Genomic DNA, 14,104 nt, shown 5'->3' with positions numbered 1-14,104 from the left:
AAAAATCACAAATTTCAAAGCTGAATACAAAGACCAGAAAAACTCTGGTTTTCCAGCCCACCCCAAACCTGACCTTTTATTTGAGCTGTTATTTTGTAAGAGGAAAAATACCAGCTTCCTCCGGGATGCCCCGGGGTAGATTCCCATGGGTTACGCCGGAATGGGGAGCAACCTGCAGGAATGAAGGGGCTGGCTGCGCTCAGGAGGACCAGCCCCCAGCTTGTCCTGCCCCGTGCGGTTGAGCCTTTTGGCAGGATGAATTCAGGGGAATTTAGGGCACTGAACGGGGGAAAGAGCTCGATGCGGAGGATGAAACCCTTTTTCCTGCTGCTGCCCGACATAAACCATAGAGCACGGTCCCCGCCGATGGCACCTTTGGTTGGCTCCACTGAGTAATATGCAAATTTATGCAGAGTGGGGCCTGCTGGGACTTACGTCGTGAAATTAGTGACGGTTCTCAGAATGAGCCGTTAGTCATAAAAACATTGCCATGGCAATTTGTGTTGTTGGGGCTCTGGGAGCACGTCAACATCCCACCTCATGAGGCTGCCTGAGGTGAGGGCAGGGTGGGCTCAAAGTGCAGACCCCCCGGCCGGGCAGGCGATGCTCAGGCGAGCCCTCGCAGCCCTGGGGTGTCTGTGGGTCCGCTTGGTGCTTGCCAGCGGGGTCAAGGCAGCTCACCCACCCCATGTGCCTGGTTTCCCATCGCTCGTGCAGCCGGAGAGGCTTTACGCCTCGCTGTGTCCCTCTTGTCACCGCTTCGCTTTGCGGCGCGGTCCTCCCGTGGTCCCGAAGCACAGCTCAGGCTGGCGCGGACGCGGACCCCCTTCCCGGCGGGGTTCTGAGCCTCCAGCAGCCCCCAGCCACGCGCTGGCTTCTCCACCAGCCTGGGAAATGGCCAGCGCTTTTGCAGCTCACAAAATCAAGGACATCAACGCTTCTTCCCCCACCGGTTGGCTTCCTCCACTGACACCGATGCTGAGGTTTCCCTATTATCTCCCCCGGCTTCAGTTTGGGATTCATTTGCAACCATCTTAAATGACAAGCACTCCTGTCCTGGTGTTATTTTCCAGATCGGAGAGGCATTAAGCGTAACCTCCGTAATTATAAGTTAGTAAAAAAGCCTCTGTCCCCGCCAGAGGACAAAGCCATGGACAAATCCATGGCTTTGCTATGGATCGAACCTCTATCGGGTGCTGTTTGAGGGTCACACATCTTCTCAGAGGAGCTTTTGCCAAGGATTTCCAAGATGAAACTGTAGATCAAGGAGGTTTTGAGAGTTTGGAAATGAAAGGGAGGGAAAGGCAGATCCAGAAGAAAACTGGCAGAAATGAAAGGGAAAGAGAAAGCCCCAAAGGTGAGATGCATCGTGAGCGGCTGCAGTTTGAGCCTCCCAGCTTCAGAGAGTGCCGAAAATAACCGCTTGGTAACTGGGGCTTACAACTGTGTGCCAGCCTGTGTGCATGCATGCATGCTTGATATGTAACTTCCCATATTCTGTTCTGGTACCGTAAGAGTGAGCAAAATAGCTCAGCAAAAACACAGCCCCTGCCCACCCATGTTTCGGTGTTTATCTCACTGCATCTGCACCGACTGACCTCCGGAGAGGCAGGGCACTGCAGCTGAGCGGCAGCTCCTCCAGCTCTCCTCGCTCTGGGACGAGGCCAGGCTTTGCTCTGCATCTGAAGTGATTTCTTCTTTGGAAAAGAGAAGTGTAATTCAGTGGTCAGAGAATCCCCCGTGCTTTGGATTTCCTGGAAATGCAGCTGTCCTCTTGCAGAGGAGCTGCGGCCAAATAACTGCCGTCACAGGCTGCTCCCCCCGCGGTCAGTAAGGAAAGCTCGGGTGATATCGCCCTGCCTTTGAATGGGATTTGAAACCCCTGAGCACCACCTCCTTTGCTCTGAATTGGACTCATTCTCTTCCTTTGAGCTCCTAGGTCCCCACCGTGCGCTGCGTGGGGATGCTCCCGCTCTCCTGCCCTCAGCTCGTCCCCTCCTCATCCCGTTGTGTCCGGCGGCAACGGGAACTGCCCCGTCCTGGCCCTGACCCCCCCGGGAGGGTCCGTGGGTGAGCTCCCCCAGCGGGGTGATGGGAGAGCCCCGAGAGCGGAGCGAGTCACTGGGAAACAGGCAGGAGAAAGGTGTGTCTTAAGCCTGCAATTTTATGTAATTTAGGAGTTTTACTCGGGGCTACGCGGAAGTGCCCATCTCCAATTAGGTTTGCAAAGCTCTCCTCAGGTTAGGGCCTTCTGGCAGTGTGTTTGCTGCCCCTTTTCTCAGCAGTTTGGTGGCTTGGACGTTCACCCAGGATGGAGGGGACTCAGGGTCAAGTTTGGCTTCTGACGACAAGGATTTGAACCGTATTCCCACTTGCCCTGGGTCTTTCCAACCACGCGGCTGAGGGATTGCTGGAACAAGCTGCTCACGGTCCCTCCTGCTGAAGCAGGTCTGCTCTATATAATAACGTATTTATTGGGCATGAGACAACGTGGAGCTCTCCTCCTAGAGATGAGGGTGCTCCCGTGGGTGAGCAACCCGAATTTTGGGTCTTGCTCTAATGGTTACTCCATTTGCGGTACAGCTGCTGAGATGGTCAGGGTGGAGAGCAAGGGGGCTACAAGGAGACGTGAGGGGAGCTGCTCTGTTTTAGGGTGGGGAAGAGGAGCTGAAGGAGAGGTCTAACCACAGCCTACGGCAATCTGAGGGCAAGTACGAGACAGCAGAGTCAGCCTATTCCCAGCGGTGCCACGGGATACAACAAAAGGCAACTGGGACAGTTTGCGGTTGGCTGGTACAGGGTGGACAAGCGGAGATGTTTCGCAGCCCTGGGGTGGGCATGCAGAGAGGCGGAAGGTCTCCATCCTTGGAGATGACCAGCCTGAGCGAGGCAAAGCCGTGATCACCCTGCTGTGGTGGCGGGGAGGGTGATGCTCGGAGGAGAAGGCTGGACCGGAGCCTCCAGAGACCCCTTCCCACCAGCACGCCCGCTCCCGAGCCACCCGCCTGTGCCAGGGTGGCTGTAGGACTGGCGTTTTGAAAAGAAAACATCAGCCAGTCCCAAAAGGACGTAGAGACGGGAGGTAACGAAGCCCGACCCAGAGCGTCAAAACCCCGGGATGCTACATGCTGAATGTTTGAAAGACAACCTAAATATTCCTGTGGATTTTAGAGCACCTGAAAATACTGCCCTGAAAAGGAATGTTTGGCTCAACTTCAATTAAAGAGCTGCTATGCTCCTTAAATTTAAGGCAGACTGTGATCCGCTTAATATTCTGGATTAATAGTATTTAATTTTCAAAGAGAATACACTTAAGACTAATATAAATAGCAGTAGAAAAGGCTGGCAAGCTGCATGGCTCCTTCCTGCTTGCACATCCCATATCTTTCTGGAGCCACCCTTATTTTTACCAGCCGGATGCATCAAATCCAAACGATGTGGCCACTTGAAAGGAGTTGTTGTTGGTGACCGAGTCCCAAGGAAACGGGCAGGAAACGGCACCAAGCTGCCAAAGACAGCCTTGTGTTTTCGGCTTTGCGTCCTCTGCGCTGCCATACAGCTCTCACTGCAGACTTTGCTGGATTTCAGATTTTGTAAGTAAATCCGCAGTGGAGGAGTCTTTTCCAAAACTTAATTAAGTGAATAAGTCTGGGCTCGGGGTCCAGCTGCAAGAGATTTCAAATGTGCAATTCCTAGTTTTTCCTCTCTAAATGTGCCTGTGAATATCGTACCCGACTCTCTCTAGCAAGCAGCGTCCTGCCTGAGCCGGCAGGTTTGGGAAGCGAGATAAAAAGCTGCAGTAACGGCAGAGCTTCTTACCGAAGAGCTCTTGCCGCAATAGGCGAGTTTCTTAAGTTCCTGCATGTAGCCAACCTGACCCTTACGTTTTCTGTATCTGGGATTTATAAGCTGTAGGAAAGCTTCTCTGGCGGCTCACTGATCTCAGCGGGATCGGTTTGGTAAGATCGAACACAGTATGGTTGGTGAGGAGGAGCCGTTAAACCCGCGGAGGTTAAATTCAGCAAGCACCTTACTGTGTGACTTCTCTGCGATGTTAAAAAAAAAAAAAAAAAAGATGTTAAGACGGAACTGAAATAGTCTCCATTTGAAGCAAGCGTGTAAACCAAGGATGGCATCACGTGTCCAAGCAAAACACAGCTCCGACAGAGCGACCCTCCCAGGGCAGCAGTTAAAGCCGCCACCTGCAAACGCTTTTAGGCATTTTGGTGGTGGGTTTTGCATCTCCTGAGCTATCGCTGGGGCTCGGCCCTGCTGTTCCTCGTGGCACAGATTATGCTTTTCTCAGCTCGCTGCGCTCTGCGATGCCGCCCGCCCCGTGCGTGTGTGTGCATCGGGCCCCGCAGGAGGAGCGCTGGGGAAGGTCGTGGGTGCCTGGACGGCCGCGGAACACGCAGGGGCCGGGCACCACGGAGCATCCCACAGCAACGTGAGGAGCGCCCGGATCCGGTGAGGCCGAGGCCGCTGGGATCTCAGTGCACCGCAGGTGCTTTTCCAGCCCGGGGGACAGAGCCGGTACCGGCGGGGGGGGGGGCTTTGCACACCCGCACCACGCTGCCGAGGACAGCTCAAGGAGCCCTGTTTTGGCCTAAGCACCTGAACCCCGGTTCTGCCCAGAAGTGCAGGATCCCCAGGCTGGCCCAAGTGCTTGAACCCCCAAGGCCGGTCCGAAGTGTTTGAACCCAGGCTGGTCCCGGCCGCGCGCACCCCCCGTTGCCCCACGCGCCGCACCCCGCTTTCCAGCGGCACCGACCCGTTCCGCTCCCCCGCCGCCCCCGCTTCGGCCCCGCGGCCGCGCCTCGGCGGCCCCGGGGGGGGCGATGCCGGCGGCGGGCGCGGCTCGGCTCGGCCCGGCCCGGGGGGGGGCGGTGGCGGCGGCGCCATTGGCCGCGGCCGCGGGGCGGCACCGCCCGCAGACAACGCGCCGTGGGCCGGGCCGGGCCGGGCCGCTCCTCCCCTCCCCGCCCGGTTCCGGTGCGGCGGCGGCGGCGGCGGCGCAGGTGGAGCCGAGCCGCCAGCGGAGCCCCGCGCCCGCCGCCCAGCCCATGGCGCCCCGCGCCCCGCCGCCCAGCGCGGCCCGGCCGGGGGCCGCCCCGCGCTCCGCCGCCTGAGCCCGCCGACGCACCGGCCTCGCCTTTGTCCCCGCCGCCGGCCTCAGCCCGGCCCCCCGCCCGAGGTAGGCACCGGAGCGGCGGCGGCGGGGACGTTTCCACCGCGGCCTGGGGCGGGTGCGGGCCCCCCATCCCCGTCGGGGCTCAGAGGCGTCCCCCGGGCCGGGTCCCCCATCCCCGTCGGGGCTCAGAGGCCTCCCCCGGGCCGGGCCCCCCATCCCCGTCGGGGCTCAGAGGCCTCCCCCGGGCCGGGTCCCCCATCCCCGTCGGGGCTCAGAGGCCTCCCCCGGGCTGGGCTCCCCATCCCCGGCGGGGGTCAGAGGCGTCCCCCGGGCCGAACCCCCCATCCCCATGCTGGAGGGGCCTCCCCTGGGCCAGGCCTGGCCCCGTTTCCCCCACACTCCCAGGGAGGAGATGCCTTCCCCCAGGGCAGCCCCACCTGAAGGGCTCTGCTCGCCCCCTGCCCCAGGCCTTGCTGCTCCCCAAAGCCCCCTGGGGCTGGCAGGCTCCTGAGGAGGGGTGCCCTGAAGCTGGGCCCTGCGTTGCACTGGGATCGATGAGCCCCCTCCGCAGCAGGGAGCCGGCTGGTCTGGATCAGGGGGGTCTCATTCCCGGGGGTGTTGGAGCCCTGCAGCGCCTGCTTCGGGGTGTGCAGCCTCCAGCCAGGGCTGGGCTGGGGGTCGTGGTGCACCCCGTGTCGATGGAGAGTTGCTGACGGTGCTTTCAGCCCTGGTATTGGCGTATGTGGCACGAGCTGGCGTGTGGCGTGCCAGGCTCCAGGCAAGGGAGCATCCGATGGCCCAGCACTCAGATGGCCTTGCCTGCAGCGGAGAGCTGGTGCCTGGAGAAGCATCAGGTGATGGTGCCTTCGGGAGCAGCTGATCCACCCCGTGAGGCGACGGTGTCCCATGCGAATGTGTGCGTGTGGCTGTGGGTGTAAGGCCAGACAAGCTGCTGGAGCCGAGGAAGATACTTCAGGCTCGTGAGTCCCTGACTCATTGGGTCAAACGAGGTCCGCAGACCTGTGGCTGCCTTCGAGAGCGGGTCTTTAGATATGGTAAACCCAAGCCTGTTGTTTGCGGGAACGTTTTTGTTCTAATCCTGTTGCCTTTCCCTTCTGAAGGCCAGCTGGCGCTTGCAAGAAGCGAGGCTTTAAGGGCAGAAGAACGACAGCACTAACAACTCTGCTGCGTTGCATCCTCCTTGGGTGTATTTACTGAAAAGGCATCTCTCTTTCTCGCTAAATACCTTGTTGAGAAAGGATGTGAGCAGCTGTGCTGGGAAAAGAGCTGTTGATATCCTGAGTAGCCCAGATCTGTCTGGAGACTGAGCATACGAGCCAATGCAGCCCACAGATCTGTGAGTTGTCCAAGATCTGCCCTTTGCTGGCAATCTCTGCGCTCCCAAAAAGCAGATCTTCCCACACCTTTTTCCATGGTAAAGGTATTATCTGGGGTTTGGGCATGTTACGAGGCTCTGCTGAGTAATGGGACGTCGGGAGGCTCCTGCAGAGGCGGTGTTGAGATGTGTGCCCGGGCTGGACTTGGCTCGGTGGCGGGTGTGCAGGAGAGACGAGGTGTTGCTTGTCACGGGAGAGGAAGGGAAGCGAATGGCCGGAGGATTTGGACTGCGCAGTAGTTTTTGCCCAACTGGATGATCTGTAAGTGGTTTCTGCCCTGTGTTTGTTCTAGCAGACGGTCAAAGCAGCACGCTCTGGGAGGATGGGGAGGGTGGGCCCCGCTCTCTGAGGGTCCGGATGCGATACCTCTGACCAGATGTTTGCAGAGCATTTGCAGCCTGGAAATCACAGACTTTCTCAGGAGATCTCCAGCGCTTCCTGGTTTGCAGCGAGGATCGGAGGATTTCAGCACTTCCTACTAGGCTGCCTGATGTGAGCAGGAAGTGGGAGCATGAAAATGGCAGCAAAAGTGCTTGCAGCGAGGCTGGAAGCTCAGCAGGCGTAAGCCCGTGGCATGGTGATGAGGTTAGACCTGTCCTGAACGGGGTCCTAAGCCTTTTGGACGTGCCGTTTGGGAATGGACAAGTCACAATGCTAGGGCCGGTCTTCGCAGGCACGTATCTCGTCCTGGGACGGCAGGAAGACGGAGGTGCTGCATGAGTGCATGCGAGTGTGTCTCTTCCTGTAGTTTATTAAACAGCTTTGTTGCATCCTGCTGGGGCTCGGACAGGAACCTCCCCAGGGCAGGGAGAGGCTTGTGCTTTGGGTTTCTGCTGGGTGCTGTCCAGTGCAGTTCTGATCTGCTAGGGGCGTTTCAGTGCGGCGCAGTCTTATATCTGGACTAGCAAAGTGATAAACTTCGTGTCCTCCTGAGATTGTGGGTCTGGATTTGTGTTGTGCTGCTGGCAGAGACGGGGAATTCAGGCCTGTGGTGGCTGGAGCGTGCGTGTCATGACTCTGGTCCTGGTTTCTGTGTTCACGCTTAACTGGGCTGTGGATTGGAGTAAAGACCCAGGTTGTATCTGGTGTTGGGAAGGGAGGCTGGTTGCTTGAAGTCTTTTGAGGCAGGTGGCTCTAGGGATGTGAGTGGCCACACCGACGGCTTTGGGATACATGGCTTAAGCCAAACAGTTCTCCCACCGTGGGGCACTGGGATAGGAACAACTCTTGGGAAGCTGAAAGCCGGTGCTGCAAAACTCGAACCGTTTAGAAACTGTTGAAGGAAAAGTGAGGTTCGAAAATGTCAGTAGTAAGGAGGTGTTGTGTATTTGGCGTTTGTGGCTCAGATTTTCAGGGTTTTTCCTGTTCAAATAGTGGGACGCAACGGTATACGTGCTTCTTAAGAGAGTCTGGGAGATCCTGCGATCATGTATTTAACAGCTGGAACCTTGGGGAGGGGAAAAACCAAGCGAGCGTGTTGGCAGTGCTCCGAAACAAGGCAGCTCCTTCTGCCCCGTTGCCTGACTCTCAGAGGGGAGGTGTGCGAATCTCCTCTTCAATCTCTGGTTCAAACGTCAAGACCTTAGTTCTTCTGATCTGATTTATTGCCTTTTGATCTCCATCCAGCCCTATAGCTGCTCTCTGCTACAGAGGGACGGGACAGCACAGGACGGGTAGGTGAGTCAGTCCTGCGAGCTGCTGAGTCCTTCCCGATGTCTGTGTCTCATTACCTTGCTATGCTCCCCGAAGGCAGGAATGCATCCTTCCCCAGTTCAGGCTTTGCCGGCTTCCTATTAGCAGCTTCTTTGCTGACTTTTGTGTTGTTGGTAAAATGGGGGAGATGACAGACGGCCAGAGAAGCGTGTCCTGGCCTTGCTGAGTTTGAACAGTCTGGTTGCAGCTGGGTGGGCTTTTGTCAGACTTGAGCAGCCCTCTGTGACCGAGGCTTTGAGAGCCCCGCGCGGTTCAGCCCCTGGCTGGCACGGCTGGTCTCTCGTCTGCCGCTCTGACTGCCCTAAAAATACTGCAGAAACCCCTGCTGCTCGCAGCCTACCAGCCTCGCTGAATGGCTGTGATGTGTTCCTGCCTTTGTTGGTGCCTTAACGTATGTGGTTTGTTTCTGGTCACCCCGCTCCCACCTCTTTGGACATATACGGGCTGCTCTGCTGAATTGCCTTCCCCAAAGAGCAGGGCTGGGCCTGGAGTATGTTAGGGACAGTTTTGTCACTCAAAGAGGGTCTGAGTTGGTACACTTGCTGTATGATGTGATGGTGTCGTGAAGCTTTCAAGGGGGTGTACAGAGTTCAGGGGCTGGTGGGGCACGGTGTGACTTGCTAATGCTGTTAACATTAACTTTTTAGCAGAAAAACTTGGGTCTTGTTAAGCCGAGCCAAGGAAGTTTAGGAGAGCAGTGCTGTCCTGCAGAATGTAAGCAAAGGATTTGTTTTCTTTCTCTGCCTTGGAGAGCTCCGTCTTCCCTTGAAACTGTCTTCCAGATATAGCAGCAGTTACTAACACTGAATGAATGCGTGCTGAATTTAGGCAGCTCTGAGGCTGCAGGATTCAGTCATTTGGGTTTGAGTTTAGCCAGAGCAAGCTTGGGTGGCACTGTCCCAGTTGCCAAACTATAAATAGCAAACAGAGCCCAAGCGCTTGTTGAACTGACTTTGGAAATTTCCCAGACTCACCTTGGAGGAGGAATTCATGCCAAGGCACATCAGCCCGTGGCAGAGTGGGGCTGGAGGCAGTCAATGCTCAGCATGAGGCAGAAGTACCCGTAAGCGAATCGATGAGGTGGCAGAGTCGGTATGAGTGCCATATGTCCGTGTCACTGTGGTCCCTGTTGGGCAATATCTGAGGATGCTGAGGAAAGAGCCTTGAGTCAGTACTAGGCTGTCACCCAGAGATGTCTTCAGCAGGGAGGGAGTGTCGTAAAGTGAGGATCTCCATGGAGGTCCTGACCCCACGGAGGGGCTGGAGCAAGATAGCAGCTATCTGTTAAGCTTTGATGCCTTAGCACATCCGTCACGTGTATCTGTTCGTCTTCCCTCATCCTAAAAGTTTAGTCCATCCGCGTTCAAGGCTAAACGTGGTGGATGGTGCTCTCAGTCTGTTGGTGCTATTGTCAACGCAAGAATTACGATGGTGTCTCTGAGGCTCGGTGGCTGGCTGGCTTTTTGCACCTCAGCACAGTAACAAACCACACTGCTCACTCACAGGCGGGTATGTTAGGCTTTATCCCGTGAGGTGTTTGTATCCAGGAGTAGGAATGCATGCCAGCAGGAGAATTAGCTCTTCCCCAGGGTTACATTGCAACAGTTGGATCAAAATACTGCTCACATCAGTGCAAAACAAACACTGCCGCTGGTCTGGCACGCCGTCACGCTCACCCCGCGGCCTCTCTGTGCCGCAGTAAATGACGACATGTGCTTCAGGGGGACGGAGGCCGCGTGCCAGGAAGGTGGGTGCTAAAGGTAGGGAACAGGAGGACGGAGATACAGTACTTGCGGGAAGAGCTGGAAACTGAGAGTATCTTGTGCTGGCCTCCAGGAGCGACTCATTTCTCTTGATGGAGAAGTTTTTTACCTGTGCAGGGTGTCCCCGTCAGCGGTGCCTGCCTGGAGCATCCTCCCAGCGTTTACCCGGCGAGTGGGACAGGAGCGGGAGTCGCTGCTGGCCGTACGTGGCTCCCGGCTTTTGGCCCTGTTAGCCAATTGTTCTTCTGGGCTACTTGTGCATCACAGTGTGTAACTTAAGATCAGAAAAGCTCTACTGGTTTACTGTAGCTATCCTAAAGTAATGCCTCAAAGCCAAGACCCAAACCTTTGCTTATTTTAGAAATGACTCAATTGATGTTATAAGGCATGAAATAAGCAGGTAGGGTTTCCCGGTGCATTTGGGCTTCTTGACAAGATTGCTCTCTCCTGTACCGATTCATTGGGTCACGTTAGGTGATCCTGGACTTTTCGTCCATCTGCTCTTTCACCTTCCTCTCCTACTTTGCCTCTTCTATTCCCTTTCTCCGCCTTCCCTTTTACTCAACTACACCCAATTCTCCTGCAACTCCCCCTCTGCAAGGAGAGTGGTAGGCATTTCTAGAAATAAAATACGAAGCTGCCCTGATCCGGTTTGTGTTCCAGTTGTAGCTGGAGGGATATCAGCCTATCACTTGAGTCATCTGCTTCTCTGAAAGAGCAGAATGTCCAAGGAGCCTCTGGAGCATCCTGCGGTCCTGCAAGCGCCTTGGAGTTCAGCTCCACGGAGGGTGGAAGGAGGAGTGGACTCCCTGATGCTGCAGAAAGGAGCTGGGATGTAGTTCTGGGAGTGGTTCATCGGGGGGATGTTCTTCAGCCTTCACGGAAGGAGAATCTCTTACGCAAGGGAGGGGAAAACAGCGTTGATGCTGAGGCTGCTTTTTCAAAAGCCGCTGTTGCATAAGAGCGAAGCCTTGGGCAGCACAGAAAACGTGGAGAACGTCACTTCCTAGCAATCACTGAAGTCAAAGTGAGGATTGCTCTCTGAATTTCTTCCTTTATGCGTATCCTAAACTTCAAGGCTTATGTAAATTCTCCAGGTTTGCTCATGGCTTGATGCACTTATGTTGCAGACGATACGTTTCCACACATAGCCTGGGGGTGCAACTAGCAAGTGAAAATAGTCTCTTCTGTTCCTGCCATAGACTTTTTTTCTTGATCTGCCTTCAGCAACACTTAAGAGGCCAGTGAAAGTGCCTGCTTTCCAGTATTATCTTCTAGTGGCTGTAGGGTGGGAATATTCACAGCAGAGAGGCTGTCTCTGAGGTGGGAGCGTGTCCCTGCTCCCTCCCTCCCTCCCCTTGACAGCCCAGAGCGGAGGAGAAGCACTGTTCTCCCACTTCCCTTGCCTTGCTCGGTCCCAGGTTTTGCTGTGTCTTTTCTGCTATCTGTGTGGGCTCACCCTCGGTCCTCTGGCCTCTCTGTCCTTGTCCCAGGGCTGAGGCAGGGACCAGCACACGGCTCCTTGCTGTCCCAGGGATGTTGAGGACGGAGGGTTGACTATTTCTGGAGACACTACAGAGCACTTGGATGCAGGAGCCTCTGCTTCTCTTGGGGCTCATCTGGCTTCTGCTGAGCTCAGGACCATGCCTGCCTCCTCCTTTTCCTTCTTCCAAGACTGCACCAGCACCTCGCTGCAGCAGTAGAGGGGTCCCCATGTGAGGGTGCGGAGGTGCTGGTGTGCAGACTTGCAGTATGGTCCGTTTGCCTTGGAAATTGCTTCCACAGAGACCAAGCCTGAGAGCGGACGCGGTTCTCCGTGGCTCAGGGATGCATCGAAGTCTGATGAAACTACCGGCACTCCTCGTGTGCCTGTGCTCTGCCCTCCTTTGTGGCCTTGCTGTTCCCTTCTGCGTTGGGGCTGAGGCAGGCTGGATCCTCCCTGCCCTTGTTGGTGGCACTTCTGTCCCCACAGCACAGTTGCAGAACAGAGCTGCCGCCAGCCAGACGCGGCAGTGTCCCAGAAGAGGGGTTCCCCACGCTGGGGGACAGTCCCTGCCGCAGTGCCAGGGGGGTTGGATTTTATCTGGGTCCCTGCAGCCACGTGGCTGTCACCTGCTGGCGTGGGGTGGGCAGAGAGGACAGCAGCGCTGGCTCACGCCGCTGTAATAATTGAACTGCAGCGTTAAGCAAATCTGCGGCTGGTGATCTTTATTCAGAGTGCTCAGCCTCTTTGAAACCGTGGTTTAATACAGGCGGTTTGACAGAGGCCTTAATAAGCAGTTGCTGTCTGGATGATGACTGGAATTGGAGGTGCTGTGTTCCCTTGGATGCCCTGTGTAAGTTTTGGAGGATGTTTTTATAACAGACTAAGCTGGTGGGTTTGGGGAATTCAATTATTTAGCACTCTGTCAGTCCCTGCTTATGACTTACTCCTGTCCAAAAACCAGTAGAAAACACATTTCTCGGTTTTGAGTAAGCTGGCAGAATATACTGGCATCACGAGCATCCAAATGCACATGCTGACGAGGTGGACACGCTATGAACTAGCAGAGAGCTGCTGCAGGGACTGGTTTCAGGTGGTCAGTTTGATTTCCAGAAACCCTAGCTTGTATGTTTGTTTTCCCAGTATCTAAGGGTTGAAATCAAATACGCTCTGAGTATTGCCATTTAAATTTCCCTACATTAATCTTAATGTTGGTTGCTAACTGAGACCAGATCTTTCCTAAACACATCTGGTGGCTGGGCATGCTCGCAACCCTTTCTTCTAAGGGTGTGCTACGCTGAAGAGCTGCAAGGGTCTGCTTGAGGTTAGAAAGCAAAGACAAGGTTTGGGGTTTGTGGGTGCTCTCCCTGGTTGCTTTGGTCACGTCAGCTCCCTTTGAGGCTCGGCTCGGCTGCGTGCGAGCGCTTGGTCGCAGCAGGATCTCCAGCAGCCCTGCTCCACGAAGGTGCCTGGGCAGGCTGAACCTGTGGCAACACGCTCTGCTCGACGTGGGCTGTGCGGCGGAGGTGTGGACAGCACGGGAGGCGGTTTGCTGGGGTTTTGCCAGATCCCAGGTGGGGAGAAGCAATGGCCGCACGGGGCTGGTGCCCGTTGGGGTCCAGCCGTGCAGTTCTTGGTGGGCTCAGCTGGTTCTGGGGATGCTCAGGGCACCGCGGGGCTGGTGCTGTGCCAGGGGAGGACCCGCTTGGTATCACGCTGCTGCAAACACGGACGCTGTGTCTTGCGTTTTGAGGAATGAGCTGGCAAAGCGGTGTGGAGATGGCCTTGGGGATTCCTCACAGCGTTTGCTTTGCCTCAAAAGCACGCGCGGTGGCTCTACCTTCTGTTACCCAAATCTTTCTTGGTGAGGTGAGAGTTGTTGTGCAGTTTCCTCTTTATATCCTCTTATGTCACGCTGCCCTGCCGGCTCAGTGCGCTCAAAATAGCTGCCAATCCCAGTAGGTTTCACTTCAAGGTCTCTATTCTTAGCTTGCTGGTTAGCTGAGCAAGCCGCGTTACTCAGTAGTCATGAGTTCAAGGACCGTAGGGTAACGACTAGCAAACTTATGCCATGCAGGAGTTTTGTTTGCATTTCATGGCAGCTTTGAAGGGACAGCTTGGGCAGAGCCCTACCCAGCAGCCTCAGACTTGCCTACTCAAAAAGAGGGCCACACGTATGTGAGTACGAAATAAGAGTTGCCGGAGCCGGTACGTACTCCGGAGGAGGCAGACGGCTCAGGAGACGGGATGACTCAGTGTATGAGAGTCTGTTAAGTGGCTTATTGCATCGGACCCATCTATGAGCAGCCTTATCGGATGCGTCGTACTGCTGCACTGATGACCAGATACGTGCATGGCAGGAGTGAAGCAGAAGTGAACGTGGGATGCAGAGCGGTGGCTTCCCGGGAGTGGAACTAGCTGGATGTTCTCAGAGTGTCGCACTGAGGCTGAAGATATCTGCTGCGGTGGTGATGTTCAGCCCGTCCTGTAAGTGCCTTTCCCATCCCTGGGGGATTTTTTCCTTCCTTGCACGGCTGTGAATCCTGGCTAGTCGGGTGGGCTGGCGCAAGGTGTACACAGGAGCAACCTTCTGTTCAGCACACGGAGAATGGTTCAC

General features: G+C 55.9%; 1 protein-coding gene across 4 annotated transcripts in view; it reads left to right on the top strand.

Annotated features, from left to right (window-relative positions):
• The window catches only part of HDAC7 (histone deacetylase 7), an 89,661-nt gene that overhangs the window by 28,484 nt on the left and 47,073 nt on the right, over nucleotides 1-14,104 (top strand). For 2 of the 4 annotated variants that reach the window (XM_075525649.1, XM_075525647.1), the window contains exon 1: nucleotides 13,535-13,974. The exons of 1 other annotated variant lie outside the window; for it this stretch is intronic. In XM_075525649.1, coding sequence (XP_075381764.1) covers nucleotides 13,872-13,974 — 103 coding nt within the window. In that variant the 5' untranslated portion in view covers nucleotides 13,535-13,871. Of the gene's footprint in view, nucleotides 1-5,007; nucleotides 5,195-13,534; nucleotides 13,975-14,104 lie in introns of those variants that run through there. One more of the 4 variants, XM_075525650.1, reaches the window with a different exon arrangement.

Source organism: Mycteria americana, chromosome 26 (genome assembly GCF_035582795.1).
Source record: "Mycteria americana isolate JAX WOST 10 ecotype Jacksonville Zoo and Gardens chromosome 26, USCA_MyAme_1.0, whole genome shotgun sequence".
Lineage (NCBI taxonomy): Eukaryota > Metazoa > Chordata > Aves > Ciconiiformes > Ciconiidae > Mycteria > Mycteria americana.
The sequence above is the reverse complement of the archived record's forward strand: the minus strand, read 5'-3'. Positions and strand labels throughout refer to the sequence as shown.